Source organism: Phacochoerus africanus, chromosome 5 (genome assembly GCF_016906955.1).
Source record: "Phacochoerus africanus isolate WHEZ1 chromosome 5, ROS_Pafr_v1, whole genome shotgun sequence".
NCBI lineage: Eukaryota > Metazoa > Chordata > Mammalia > Artiodactyla > Suidae > Phacochoerus > Phacochoerus africanus.
Window position 1 is genome coordinate 77,412,633 of NC_062548.1, and position 15,945 is coordinate 77,428,577.

A 15,945-nucleotide genomic window follows, 5' to 3' on the forward strand; every position below is an offset into this window, starting at 1 on the left:
AAGGTGTGTTGCTGGTGCTAAGAAGCATTGTTGCTGTTAGTAAGTAGGTTTATCCCCGAGCTGACAGTTTTGACTTAAATAAAGTGGAAGTTGCAGAAGCATCCCAGCTTTTTTCATTTACCATGCATTCATATTGAACACTCCAGCAAAGCCGAGTGCTGGGCTGAGGAGGTAATGGTGAGTAAGAATAAAAATGTTACTTGTCCTTAAGGAGCTCTTTCTTAATGGGAGAAAAGACTTTAGTCAGTGGTCACCAAGTATAGATTTGCAGCCGTGACAAGAGCTCCAGATGCTTCTAACAGGGTGACTTGACCCTCTTGTGGGTACATTTCTTTAACAGAATGATGCTTGAACTGAGGGTTAAGGAGCTATTAGGAGTTAATTAGGTGAAGAGGTGAAAGAAAGAAACATTCCTTCTCTGCAAATGGACCAGCCTGTGAGAGTTTGGGATGGATGTGAGCATGGCTGGAATGGAGAGAGGAACTTGGGTGGGAGATGAGGCCAGAGAAAAAGGTACAGGTCCTAGTAAAGCCACTTTGTTGTTTACCTAAGAGCTAAAGAGAAACTGTCAAGTGGTTTGTTGGGTAAGGGAGAAATCTTGATTAGAGTTGCCTTTTGATATGCCTTTTCGTAGAAATGGAGACTGGATGGAGCGTGGTTGGAGGGAATGTGGGTGGAAGTTAGGAGGTTGCTGCAGTAGTCCAGCCAGGAGCTTGAACTGGTTTCTGGTGGTGGACATAGAGAGAAGCCCTGGGAAATGTTTAGGAGTTGAAATTGGACGACTTGGTGATAGGTAGACTGAGGAGGAAATAGCCACTCTTTCCAGTCTGGTCTAATCTAAGTTGGGTTTAGGTTGCTGCACAGAGTTCCTTTTCTTCATTGTCCACAGTGACCACCCCCTCCTTCACGTCCCTGTAGGGAAAGGCATTGGTAACAAGAAAGTTCTCAGAGCTCCTGCAGGATGATAGTGTATTTAAATTTGGTCCTTTTGTGCTAATAATAGTTTTATTTATAATAATCAACCTTGAACATTGATTGTACTGTCTCCCTGAACATTTGATAGTGCTGTCATAGAACACACCAATCGCGTCATCTTTCTTGAAGATGATGATGTCGCAGCAGTGGTAGACGGCCGTCTTTCTATCCATCGAATTAAACGGACTGCGGGAGATCACCCTGGACGTGCTGTGCAGACCCTCCAGATGGAGCTGCAGCAGATCATGAAGGGTGAGTTTTTGTCCTGTTAGGGCTCAGTGACCTGATACAGAGGAGGCGCTCTCCTTCCTGTCCTGGAGTAGGAATCTGATAAAACAGTTCAGTGAAAGGATAACCCCGGAAAGAGGGATTGATTCTGTAGAGGAATTATCTGCTGGTTTGACAGTACTCTTTCACACTGATTCATCATTTATTGTTTCTAACATTAAAAAAGAATTCAATTATTTAAATAGTACTTGGTATTCTTTTCTTTTTTTTTGTCTTTTTTTTAGGGCCGCACCCATGGCAAATGGAGGTTCCCAGGCTAGGGGTCTAATCAGAGCTGTAGCCGCCAGCCTACACCTGAGCCACAGCAACGCCAGATCCGAGCCTTGTCTGCAACCTACACCACAGCTTGCGGCAACACGGGATCCTTAACCCACTGAGTGAGGCCAGGGATTGAACCTGTAACCTCATGGTTCATAGTCAGGTTCGTTTCCACTGCACCACGACAGGAACTCCAGTACTTGGTATTCTTAAGATACTTTATAAACATAGTTTGTGTTCTGTTCTTTATTCCTCTCTTATTCTCTCTCTGCTCTGGCTTTCTCATATATGAAATGGGGATAATAGGACTTAGCTAATTAAGGTTGTTTGGGGGATTAAGCCCTTAGAACAGTGCTTGATTTGCTTAGTGAGTTCTACATAATGTTTGCTAATATTAACTATTATGATGATGGTGATTGTGGTGTTTGTTGTCCTTTCTGATGGGGACGTGGTGGAAAACAAGCTAACATTTATTGCATAACAGCTGTGCAATGTCAAGTCTTTATTAATCCACACTACCACACTGTGAAATAGCTGTTTAGAACAGCTTATTTTACAATTAAGAAATTCCCCAGAGCCACTTGGCCAGTAAAGGAGAGAACTGTGGTTTGAACGTAGAGCTGACTCTAAAACTTAAGCTTGTCCCACGCCCCTGTTTTTCTGTAACTGCCTACATTAGGTGCGAAGTTAATAGAAATGTTTGTCCTCCTTCCTCGCAGAATGTACCACAGGGTACATTTACCCAAAGGGTAAAATGTCGTATATGAATATTGTTCTCTATTGCAAGACCTTTTGTTTCATTTCATTTACTAAAATGATATTGAAGGAGTTTGACTTACCGTTGTGTACAAATTTTTAATCCTCTGGTTTGATAACTTTTGTTTTAATGATAACAATTTATATTACTTTAGGCAACTTCAGTTCGTTTATGCAGAAGGAAATTTTTGAGCAGCCTGAGTCAGTTGTGAACACAATGAGAGGAAGAGTCAACTTTGATGATTATACTGGTAATCACATATGAATTATGTTTCTATTTCAAAGTCTTCTGTGGGGATTCGGATTGACAGCCTGAGAGTTTATTGTCCTTATCGAATGGCTATGACCGCCAGCCGTCAGTGGCGCCCAGCCCTCTTTTAAAAGTCCTTTAGTGTGTGATTCCCCTGATATGAGATATATCAAGGTTAGTCAGACTTACAGACAAAAGGTAGATTAGTGGTTACCAGGGGCTGGGGATGGAGGGAAAGGGGAGATAGTATTTAACGGGGACAGAACTTCGGTTTGGGACAATGAAAAAGTTCTGAGATGGATGATGGCAATGGTTGCACCACACACAGTGTGAATGTGCTTCATGCCCCTGAATTGTGTACTTAAGAAATAGTTAAAGTAGTAACTTTTATGTGGGACAATGAAAAAGTTCTGAGATGGATGATGGCAATGGTTGCACCACACACAGTGTGAATGTGCTTCATGCCCCTGAATTGTGTACTTAAGAAATAGTTAAAGTAGTAACTTTTATGTCTATTTTACCACAAGAAAAAGTAAGGGAATGATAAGCAGTGGAGCTGAGGGGAAGGGGAAATGGAGTGACTGCTAATGGGTATGGTTTTAGGGGTGATGAAAATCTAAAATTAGATAGTGATGATGGTTGGACAACTCCGAATACACTAAACACCACTGATCAGACACTTTAAAAGGGTGAATTTTATGGTAAGTGACACACTTCTAAAATGGTTATGAAAAATATAAAAAAATGGCTAGAAGGTCACATTTGGAAGCTGTTGTCAGTTATGGGAGTATTAGGGTGATTTTCCTGGCAGAAAAAAGTCCTTCAGTGTACCATTAAAAACATTTATTCTTTTCAGTTCAGAAGTCCTTTTTTGGGCACCTGCTCTGTACCAGGGACTGTTCTGAACACTGACTTCTCAGAAGAATGAGACCTGGTCCCCTTGTTGGGAAGCTTACTTGAATCTCTTCAGCCTAGGTTTTCTCTCTGTTTATAAATGAGTGAAATGTGAACTTCCCAGAGGTTTTCCAGGTGTTTGCCTAATGCCTTCTGTGGTAATCCACACCTTCCTGTGTGTTTAAGGCGAGGCGAGGGTGCGGCTCGGGTCTTATTCTGGAAATTCTCTCTAGACCTTGTGTTGCAGGAGTTTTTGCATCTTGCTGAGATGAGTTTGAGATGGCTTTCTGTGGTCATAGAATGTCCATGAACTGTTTATTGCCGAGTCAGATTGTCAGAATCCTTTTTCTTCATCATGACCAGTTTAATAAACAGCTTAACAAACAGGCTTTGGGCTAAATAAGGAATTTCCTCAGTGTTAGGAATTCATTTTTGAGAAATAATATCTAATGTGCAAAAATCTTTTCCTGAATCTGTGTGTTATGTATACAGTATTAAGTGTCTTCTCCTTTATGCCACGTCCTGCTAACTGATAATGATTTGTCAGAATAAGTGCTGTTTGGTATATTTTTCTGAGCAGCAGCAGACTCTTTCTCAGCAGGAGAGATTTGTCGAAGGCTGAATTATGAATTGAACATCTGTGTGCAGAGTGCCATGCTGAACATATCAGGGACTATAGGAAAGTCATCTCTGATGTGGTCTCCTTCTTGAGGTTCTTAGAGGAGGGATGAGTATGTAATTGACTATTTAAAGAAAGGTAGAATGTAATCAGTGATATTAGAAAGACGGTTGTAATGTTGAAATGTTTAAAGCTTAATGTTGAGATTTAGAGAAAGTAGAGAATGAACTACTTTTTGTTTGTGGGCAGGGCTTTGGGGGCCAGAGAAGGCTCCATGACGTAGGCAGTTGTGGGTTTAAAGGATTTGGAGGATCTGAATAGGTGAAGCTGAGATGGGGGCACTGCGGTGGGGTAGAACACATTAGCTAAGGGGAGATAGTGGAAAACCATCAGAAGTTTATTTGTGAATTACTATGTAGTCCAGTTTGTCTGCCACTTCTAGGACATGAAGAGCAGTAGAGAGCAGTTAAGTCTGAGAAAGAAAGTGAGAGGCACTGCCACGGAGGGCCTTGAATGCATTCTGTTGGGACTGAGGGGTACCTCCTTTTGTAGAAACTGCAGAGCTGTTAGGAAACTTAGGAGCCAGGGGTGATCATAGCTTCACTGAGGTGACCCGGGTACCAGTGTCTAGTAGGCCTTAGAGGAATGAGAGGCTGAAATGCAGTCGCCAGTTAGGATGTTGTTCCATCTGGGGTAAAGCGAAAGGGAAGGGGAGGGAAGTGGGGACCAGGAGAGAAACAGGAACACTCTACATCAGGACCCACATCTACCTTTGTGGGGAGAGGGGGGTTTCCTTCTCTGGCCCCCAAAGCCCTGCCCACAAACAAAAAGTAGTTCATTCTCTACTTTCTCTAAATCTCAACATTAAGCTTTAAACATTTCAACATTAAAACCATCTTTCTAATATCACTGATCATATTCTACCTTTCTTTAAATAGTCAATTACATACTCATCCCTCCTGGGGTTGAGCTGGAAGAACTGGGAGAGTATCAGGAAATACTGTTGTGGTATGGAATGGAAATAAGATTAGGAAAAAGATTTGTTTTCTAAGGGAAGAGAATGAGATAAACTTTGACACGTCCTGATTTAAAAACACTTTAATCTATGGCGTGTGTTCCTCATAAAAGTTCTATAATGTTATCTTTTTTTGTTGAGATAAGGAAAGCTCTGTCAGTTTGAGTGTCTTGCCAGAGGTCACACTGCTAGGCATTGATGGAGCCAGACTCACTGCAACATTAAGTGGTGTCCCCAGTGGGCTCCATCCCTCCCCTGTCCTCTAGGTGCAATTACTGCTTCTGGTGGCAGTGGCCTGCCTTCCCAGAGTAGGCTTCTCTCCAGAGCCTCAATTCAGACCTTGGGTGACTCCTTCCAGAACTGTCCCAAACACTGCTCAGCCAGCAGGGACTACATTTGGGCTGATTTTAAGGAAACACTTGAGGCCCCCTAATCTCACCATCTCACCTCTCTGTCATTCTTGGTCATCATCTGAAATACAAGTGTCTCCAGAATCTGTTTTATACTTAGTCATCTCCAGACTGACTTTCCTCCACCCAACCTCTTACCGTTAGTTCCTTTACCCCTGAATCTTTTCAGTATGTTCGAGGCCTGTAGAAAGACACTCTAGGCAGCAGAACCCAGGAAGGAATAGTGAGAAGGCCAGTGAGGCTGGAGTGACCTGGATGAGAGGGGAAGTGCAAGGAGATGAGGTCAGTGTGAAGCAGGAGACAGGGCGTGTGGCTCCTTGAAGGCCATAATTAGGAATTTGCACTTTATTCCAGAATTATTTGGGGAGCTGCTAAAGCTTTTCGTTATGTCATTTCCTACTTTACTAAGAAATGTGATATGTCCCCTTGGTATAAAGAACATAAAATTATTCAAAAATATAAAAAGCAAAATGTATACCTTGGTTCCATTTTATAACTAGTGAAGGCAGAAGAAAAGAGTGGAGGGCACAAAGCGCAGGGATGGAGTAGAGAGATTGCTGGTGAGTCAGACGTGGGAGGATGCTGCCCACAGGGGTGCTCGTTGCTCTCATCAGCCAGACGCTGAACTGTCTGGTAGCCACACAGTGCCGTGCACAATATACTCACTTAGTAGGTACTCAGAAAGTTAATTAATAATCGAATGACTTGGATGAAAATTTCCTCACTAGCCATGTATAGAAGGGTCCATAGACAAGGCACCCTTAGACAGACACATGTGGCTCTGGAGACAGAAAAACTCACTGGATCATTTTGAGATCAGATTTGATGTTTTTAAAGAATTCCTCTAAAAGGTCATTTGGGCTGTGTGTGGAGAACAAGCTCTAGGAGGTGGAGAAGAGAAGAGTTAGGCGCATCTGGCCTTCATCCAGGGAGCAACACTGGACTTGGGGGATGGCATTAGAGGTACCCTTGGGAGGTGGCGCTCACAGGACTGGCTTGCACAGTGGTTGTGGAGCAGCCAAGGATGGCTCTGATGTTAGGTAAGCGGGGTGGCATCTACTGAGGTGGGGAAGACAGAGGAGAGGGGCTTATTGTGTTTGGAGCACTGTACTGAGTATGTAATGGAAATGAACTTAACTAAGACTCCCCCACCCCACCCCGCGCTGGCTTATTGAGTAGAATTAGATCTAATGAAAGTGAGCATTCTTAAAGTATAATTCAGTGAGTTTTTTGACAAGCTTCCACACAGTGTGGTCATAATTCCGAATAACCTAAATAGCAATCAAGACATAGCACAGATCCTTCACCCTAAAAATCTCCTTTGGAGTCATCCCTTTCCCTACCTCCATCCATCAGCATCTACTGATCTGTTTTCTGTGTCCCTATAGTTTTGCCTTGAAGATAACTTTTAATCTAAACAGAGGAAAGTAAAGAAAAAAGACCGAGTAAGGTCGAGTGTGTAAATATTGTAGTTGTGTGGATGTGTGTGGGGGTGAGGAATGTTAGTTACAAGTTTGGAGTGGCCAGTTAAGTTGTGGCTTATTTAATTTACTTTTCAAAACTGGAGAGAATTGGCTTCCTAAGAGGAATATGGAAAAAACAGCAGTGGTGTTTCCTATTAAAAGTGGACGGTTATTAAAAGTGACTGCCTATTTCACATGCTTCTTTCCTAAGTAATTATATACACAAATTTTTATTTCAGTGAATTTGGGAGGTTTGAAGGATCACATTAAGGAAATCCAGAGGTGTCGGCGCTTAATCCTTATTGCTTGCGGAACAAGTTATCATGCTGGTGTAGCGGTAAGTGGCTTCTTAGCATTTTAGTTGCATTTATGTTGGGTATTAGAAGATATCTGCAGACAATTAGGACTGCCAGTAACACACCAGGTAAAACTATTTTTTGTTAAAACATCATGTTTTCTTTTTGTGTTGTGAGGACAAAAATCAGGGTTGGGGGCAAGGCAATTGAATAGCTACTTGGAATTATTTATCAGTGGATCATCCGCTTTAAAAAGGTCCTTAGTTACACAGGTAGACCGCCTGCAGCTGACCTCATGAAAGGCAGAGTGGAAAGTTCTTGTGCCGTCCTGGCCTAGGGGTCCAAAGTCTGTGAGAGCAGTCCTGGGCTTTGCGCATCATTGTTCGCTTGCCCCAGACAGGTGGCTGTGTGAAGCTCAACAGGATTTACTTGGTAGGCACGTTTCTGCAAAAAAGGGGAAGTCTTCTTTTTGTTAGACTTTGTTCTTTGAATTGTTATTTTGGAAGTTGAAATTTTATATCGAAGATATAAAATATAGCAGCATAGGAATTTAACAGTCTTTTATTGTAATCAGACCTACATGTAGTCTCCCTGTAATGAGACAGGTTATGTGCTGCTGATGTCAACTCCTCTAAGTACAGAAGACCCTTACACACTCACTTTCTGCTTTTAGGATTGATTTCCAAAGTTACCAACAGTTGTTTTTTATTTGCTGGGGCATAGATATTAATTATTCACACTTGGTGGGAGCCATTCATTTGCCTAGTGAGTGAAACTAGCTGGTCACCCAACCCTTGCATTTCAGCAGGCTTCGTTCTTCTCTAAAGCACTCCCTTTTCCCTCCTCCCCAGCGGCCCTCTCCCCGCACCAATTACATGGTCCTACAAAGGAAGGTCTGCAGTTTTGAAGAGAAGAGTTGTAAGAAAATGATTGTTTGGAGCATGGAACGGAAAGAATGAATTAATGACATTAGTGTCCATTAAGGGATTGGCTAATTTAGTAGTGGCTTAGATCTGTTATTGAATGAGCCCTCTATTCAGAAATAAAAATTTTGATTAAGTGTTTCATCTAATGCTAAGCCTGAATTTTGGGGCATAAATTATATAAAGAATTCTCTAATTTGAGAAGATGTAAGGGTTTTATTTTAGTGAATGCTGCAGACTACTATAGTTTTTTTTTTTTTAAGGGCTGTACCTGTGGCATATGGATGTTCCCAGGCTAGGGATTGAATCCTGTGCTGCTGCTTGTGGCAGTGCTGGATACTTTGACCCACTGAGCAAGGCCAGGGATCGAACCCACATCCTCATAGATTTTATTAGTCATGTTATTAACCTGCTGAGCCACAACAGGAACTCCCTAAGACTAATATATGCAGTTAACAAATATTAGAAATCCTATTTAGTTTAGCATACAAAACCGTGTCATTGAAGTAATTCTGTTCAGGGTATCAACCCCCTACTCTGTAGCAGAGTTTTATAGTGAGCTTTCTTTTTTTTTTTTTTTTGGGGGGGGTCTTTTTGCCACTTCTTGGGCTGCTCCCTCGGCATATGGAGGTTCCCAGGTTAGGGGTCTAATCGGAGCTGTAGCCGCCAGCCTACGCCAGAGCCACAGCAACGCGGGATCATTAACCCACTGAGCAAGGGCAGGGATCAAACCCGCAACCTCATGGTTCCTAGTCGGATTCGTTAACCACTGTGCCACAACGGGAACTCCTATAGTGAGCTTTCTTAAACAAGATTTCTAAAATATATTGACTTTATTGGGGGAAGAAGTATTATTTATGAATGCATCATATTCTTGAAATGTTTAGTTTTTCATTTAGTGTTTATATGTCATATCATTTGCAATCTCTCTGTGACTTGGTATTATGTGAATTGTCATTTAAAGATTAGGAATTGATAAAAAATAATAAAAAAATAAAATAAAAATAAAAAAAGGGGGGGGAATGTATTTGTAATGTATACATGTAAGGATAACCTGACCCCCTTGCTGTACAGTGGGAAAATAAAAAAAAAATAAAATAAAGATTAGGAATTGGGAAGTTAAAAGGTAATACACAAGCTAATTTAGAACAGTACTTTTTCTACTTCTCAAAACAATTTATATCTGTGGATTTATTTGCTTATAAGAATACATACAGGAGTTCCCGCCTTTGTGCAGTAGATTAAGAATTTGACTGCAGTGGCTTGGGTTACTATAGAGGCATGGGTTCTATCTCTCTCTGGCCCAGTGCAGTGGCTTAAAGGATCTGGCGTTGGTGCAGCTGCAGTGTAGGCCAGTGGCTGCTGCTCAGATTCATTCCCTGGCCTGGGAACTTCCAAATGGTGAGAATGCGCCCATGAAAAAAAAAGGAAGAATACATACATGATAATGAGACAGTTAGTCATTGTCTAAAGAAACTTGTGCTAAAATGTTAGCAGTGCTTATCTCCTGGGTGGTGGGATTTTGGTTGTTTTATATTTTTATGTTTTAATCTGTATTGTTTGTATTTTCTAACATTGTGTATCATTTTTATACAGAAAAAGTGAAAACTATACCGTGAGTTTGAAGAAGTCCAGTGAAAAAGAGTATTTGAAATAAAGTGGTATGATCAAGTTATGTTTTCTCTGCAGACGCGTCAAGTTCTTGAAGAGCTGACTGAGCTGCCTGTTATGGTGGAGCTAGCCAGTGATTTCCTGGATAGAAATACACCAGTTTTTCGAGATGATGTTTGCTTTTTCATTAGTCAATCAGGTATGCTAATTTTAACAATGCAAAAGAATAGGAAAGTAGTTCTTCCTAACAATTATAGCATATATGGGCAAAACTGATATTTAAAGATAATCTGGTAATGCAGATGACTTAACAAATATAAGTTTATTTCGATATTATGGAATTATTATTTTTCTTTTTAGGGCCACATCTGTGGCACATGGAAGTTCCCTGGCTAGGTTCTAATTGGAACTACAGCTGTGGGCCTACACCGCAGCAACACCCAGATCCGAGCCTCATTTGCAACCTACACCACAGCTTGCAGGAATGCTGGATCCTTAACCACTGAGTGAGGCCAGGGATCAAACCTGCATCCTCATGGATACTAGTTGGGTTCTTAACTCACTGAGCCCCAATAGGAACTCCATGGTATTATGGAATTCTTAATGAGTTAGTAAAATTAATACATTTTATACTCAAAAGAGCTGAATTTTTAAAAACAAAGAAGGAAAGGAGATCCTAAGAAGTAGGATCCTATTAAAAGTTTTACAAATTTATTATTATTATTATTTATTATTATTTTTTTTTGCTATTTCTTTGGGCCGCTTCTGCGGCATATGGAGGTTCCCAGGCTAGGGGTTGAATTGGAGCTGTAGCCACCGGCCTACGCCAGAGCCACAGCAACGCGCGATCCGAGCCGCGTCTGCAACCTACACTACAGCTCACGGCAACGCCGGATCGTTAACCCACCGAGCAAGGGCAGGGGCCGAACCCGCAACCTCATGGTTCCCAGTCGGATTCGTTAACCACTGCGCCACGACGGGAACTCCCACAAATTTATTATTTTAAGTGCATGTTTTAAATTTTATTTAAAACAAATGAGGGGGCAGGGGACGGTGTGATAAATTAGGAATTGGAGATTAACAGATACATACTACTACATATAAAATAGGTAACAAAAATCTACTGTATAACACAAGGAACTATATCCAGTTTCTTGTAATAACCTATAATGGAAAAGAAACTTAAAAATAAATGTGTGTGTGGGTATATGTATAAGAAATATGTGTATGTATGTATGTATAGCTGAATCACTTCGCTGTATACCTGAAACACTAAGCTCAACTATACTTCAATTTAAAAAAGATAATGAATGATCTTGGTAAAAGTGTCATACTTTTCTGTTTTCGCATTTCTAAGAAGCAGCACATGATACCTGCTCTCTATGCTGCTTTTGTCTTCCCTTTTACCCAGGTGAGACAGCAGATACCCTGATGGGTCTCCGGTACTGTAAGGAGAGAGGAGCTTTAACTGTGGGGATCACAAACACAGTCGGCAGTTCCATATCAAGAGAGACAGACTGTGGAGTTCACATCAATGCTGGGCCGGAGATTGGCGTGGCCAGCACAAAGGTAAGTTCTGGACTTAGTTCTCTTGGGATTATTTAATCATAGCGTTGGTGGAACAGAATAATCTGTGTCTTATATTCCATTTGTTAGCACTTAGGGTTTACTAATTATTGTAAGACTTAAGGGTCAATAATGGATAAAATACTTGTCATCCTCCTTCCTCACATCGTCTTAAGGACAAATGTGTGTAACATAAATCCATTTTGCAAAGGTGTCTGCTGGCTGTCCCCATTCTGTACTTATATTCCTCCTGCCATGTAGGGTGGGATACATGGTGGGTATAATGTGCCCTTCCTTAATTAAGTGTAGTAGGGAATTAGAAAAATAACAAGTTAGGAACATCTAGTTTAATAATTTTTGACTTTTTTTTTTTTTTTTTACATATTTACACTTTCCTAATAAATGTGTCAAAATATCCACACTGCCTTTGAAAGTTTATAAGGAGGAGTACTTTTTGGTATAAAATTTGGCAATTTAAAAAAAATAGAAGGGGGTATTATATGAAAATATCAGTTTCTTTTAGATATACATCTGAGATTTAAAAGCACCTTCATTTTTATTTTTTTAAGGCTCAGGGAGACTACTTTGCTCTTTGAAATTGGGCCATGTGTAAGTTTGGTACTTGCAATAAAATTAGGAATCTTTGAAAGTTGTATAAATGCAGAAGATAACTACTCTTTATGATTTCAAAATTTCATTTTCTTGTCTACTTTTCTGCCTAAGTCTAATATATCTTGCTGATTGTTTAGGCAGATGCTTAGTTACTAGTGGATCTGAGTTTAATTAAAGGTGTATGAAAGATGATGTCAAACATGTTCAAACCACATTTGAATTTTTCTTTTCCTTTTAAAGAACCTCATGGGGAATTTTTTTTGTGTGGAAAAGTTATAGTACTTATATAAAAACTCTGAGTGAGGTTTTTGTTTCTTGGTTACTTTGCTATTGCTAACACTATAATTTACAGAAAGCTGAAGCCTGAATTTTCTCCGTGTGGTAATTTAAACACGTAAGATATTTGTTCTTGGGTTTCCATTCTATGCCTAATGAATAACCAGCCACCTCAGCAGCAACTTGTGGATTCTTGGAACAGTGTCCAGACAGACAGTTTTGATCAGAGAGTAAAATCCCAGGCCCTTCATTCAGACACAAGTGAAGCAAGGGCTTCAGTGTGGCATGTGTGGGGCATGGGATCAGCCCACCTATCAGAGTCTATTGACTTTAAAAAAAAAAAAATTTTTTTTTAAGTACAGTTGATTAACATTGTTCTTTCAATTTCTACCATACAGTATAGTGACCCAGTTACACACACACACACACACATGTTCTTTTTCTCATAATATCTTCCGTCATGGTCTGTCCCAGGAGACCGGATACAGTTCCCTTGTGCTGACAGCAGGACCTCATTGCTTATCCATTCTAAATGTAATAGTTTGCATCTATTAACCTCAAACTTCCCGTCCATCCCACTCCCTCCCCCTCTCCCTTGGCAACCACAAGTCTGTTCTTCATTGACTCTTTCTTGAACTGGGAGCTGCCAGGGGGAAATACAGTGTTTTTGATTTCTAATTCTATCATTCATGAAAACTTAAATTTTCCTCACTGTTTTATTATAATTTTCAAACTTATTTTGAAAGAGTTTTCTATTACCACATATATACCCAAAACCTAGATTCTTCCATTAACATTTTTTTCTGCAGCTTTATTGAAGTATAATTTTCATACCATAGTATTCACCAATTTTAAGTATGTAGTTTTAATAAATTTGGCTGTGTAACTATCACTAACGTCCAGTTGTCCAGTTTTAGAAGATTTAATCACCTGAAAAAGCTCCTTTGTACCCTTTTCCAGTCAATTCCCATTCTTATCCTTCAGCCTTAGGCTTGGGCAAGTACTATTGCTATATCTTGCTATATTATTTCATTTTCTGGAAATTTCTTATAAATGGAATTATATAATACATGTCTTTAGTATCTGGCTTCTATTTTTTAATTTTAATTTTTTTTTTTTTGGCCATACCCCTGGGCCAGGGGATGGAATCCGAACCACAGCTACGATATACGCCACAGCTTTGGCAACGCCAGATCCTTAACCCAATGTCCCCAGCTAGGGAGCAAACCTGTGCCTCTACAGTGCTGATTCTGAACCTGAGCTGCTGCAGTCAGATTCTGAACCCACTGTGCTTCAGCAGGAACTCCTGGCTTGTTTCATTTAGCATGAGGTTTTGAGCTTTATATTCATATTATCATTTGTCTTAGTTTTTTTCTTTTAACTCCTTTTCTAAAATCTTTTTGTTTTGAAATAACTATAGATTAATAGAAGTTGCAAAGATAGTAGAGAAGCCATGTACTCTTTGCCTGGTTTCCCCATCATTATATCATATAGGAAAATAAGCATCTTTTTATAATACATACTTTAATTTCTTAAAAAAATAACTGAAAAATTTAAGTATTATGGCAGTTTAGTCTTTAATTTTTCTTGGATTCTAAAGGTAATTTTATTTTCTTCAGCTGCCTTAGATATTCTAGGTTTGGAGTTATTAAAAGTCTTGGGATGTTTAGTTATAAACCATTTTTTAGGGCCGCACCTGCAACACATGGAGGTTCCCAGGCTAGGGGTCTAATTGGAGCTACAGCTGCTGGCCTACACTACAGCCACAGCAATGCCAGATCCAAGCCGTGTCCTCGACCCACACCACAGCTCACAGCAACGCCTGATTCTTAATCCACTGAGCAAGGCCAGGGATCGAACCCGAAACCTCATGGTTCCTAGTCGGATTTGTTTCCACTGAGCCACGACGGGAACGCCTATAGACCATTTTTGAATGGCAAATGTAAGTTTCTATGTCAGTGGGCGATGAAAGAAGTTTATAATTGATCCTGATCCCTGGGCTTCGTGATAGAGCTAGCACAAGAATTCTATAATCTTGATTAAGAATTCCCAACTTTGGGTTAAGGATCTGGCATTTCCGTGAGCTGTGGTGTAGGTCGCAGACATGGCTTGGGTCCAGCGTTGCTGTGGCTCTGAGGTAGGCCGGCGTCTACAGCTCCAATTAGACCCCTAGCCTGGGAACCTCCATATGCCACAGGTGTGGCCCTAGAAAAAGACAAAAAACAAACAAAAAAAACCAAAAAAAAAAAAAAACCCCAAAAAACCCAGTTTTGCCTGGAAAACTGTCAGGTTTAGGAAGATATTACTAATTTTCTTATAATATCAGACCATAGACAATTTGATATTTTTGTAAAATTGAGGGTATAATTGTGCAGATTTAGTAATCTTGTATGTTATTACAGGTGTTTAGAATTTTACCATGGTACTGACTTATGTTGGTTTTTTTAAAAAAATAAGCCAATATAACTTTATTTTTGGCCAAAGAAAAAATAAAACCAAGTTGAAAAGTTCAGAGTTGACATTTTCTTGATAAATTCTTTCAAACCTCAGTAATTTTAAATGTGAGATACAGCTTATTTTTCTCATAATTGGTTTCCTGGTATGTACTGATGAAATGAGAAACATGAAATTGGAAATTAACCTGAATACAATAGAAAAATATGTGCATTAAAGTTTCCCTGTTTAACATTTGTACTTAAAGGAGTTCCCATTGTGGCTCAGTGGTAACAAACCTGACTGGTGTCCATGAGGATGTGGTTCCATCCCTGGCTCCACTCAGTGGGTTATGGATCCAGCGTTGCCATGAGCTGTGGTGTAGGTCGCAGATGTGGCTCAGATCTGGCCTTGCTGTGGCTGTGGTGTAGGCCAGCAGCTGCATCTCTGATTCGACCCCACCTGGTAACTTATATATGCCACAGGTGTGGCCCTAAAAGCAAAAAAAAAAAAAAGTACTTAAAAACCAATGTTTTTAAGTCCAAACATACTCTGCAGAATAACATTTTTAATTATGGGCTGGAGGAACTGGAATACTTGTTATCTGATCAGTTTGGATTGCAAACAATTTAGGTATCCAAGGAGTCCAAGATATTGGGTTTCTTCCTCTGTCCTGATAGTATATTTTGTGATTAATTGGTTTATGGAAAAGTAAACTTTAGTGGGAAGAAGTAGACTGGGAAGGACTGGAATTTAGAGTGCAGGTGTGCTTACTCATTAGACTGAAGGCAGGGGACTGCAAATCCACCGCAGTGCTGTGGGGAAACACAGGAACAGGTGGAGGGATGTGTGAGTGGCTGGTAGCTGGGAGGTCCAGCAAGAGGAAGTAGGGAATCTAATTTAACTATACAGAAGGTAAGGAGCATTATTAGTTGCCTATGATTTTATTATACAAGAGGCTCATTATCCACATTATGACAGGAAAACATTCCCTCATGATATGATCCCTTATCCAGAGAAGAGTAGAAGAAATTTGGTGCATAATCTACAAAAACAAAAAAACAAACAAAAAAACCCAGAATAGGAGTTTCTGTTGTGGCTCAGTAGTAACTTGAACCCGACCAGTATCCATGAGGATGCTGGTTGTATCCCTGGCCTCTGCTCAGTGGGTTACTAGTTTTATTTACATTTTTATTATTAAATCACTAGGATTACTGTGATATGATCAGCCACAGTGCTAAGTATAATTTTAACTAACAGTTTATTCTGGCATTGCTGTGAGCTGTGGTGTAGGTCAAAG

General features: G+C 40.2%; 1 protein-coding gene across 3 annotated transcripts in view; it reads left to right on the forward strand.

Annotated features, from left to right (window-relative positions):
* GFPT1 (glutamine--fructose-6-phosphate transaminase 1) overlaps positions 1-15,945 on the forward strand; it is a 56,555-nt gene that overhangs the window by 31,336 nt on the left and 9,274 nt on the right. For all 3 annotated transcript variants that reach the window (XM_047781883.1, XM_047781881.1, XM_047781882.1), the window contains 5 exons: positions 1,064-1,227; positions 2,433-2,528; positions 7,168-7,265; positions 9,837-9,957; positions 11,170-11,327. In XM_047781883.1, coding sequence (XP_047637839.1) covers positions 1,064-1,227; positions 2,433-2,528; positions 7,168-7,265; positions 9,837-9,957; positions 11,170-11,327 — 637 coding nt within the window. The remainder of the gene's footprint in view (positions 1-1,063; positions 1,228-2,432; positions 2,529-7,167; positions 7,266-9,836; positions 9,958-11,169; positions 11,328-15,945) is intronic.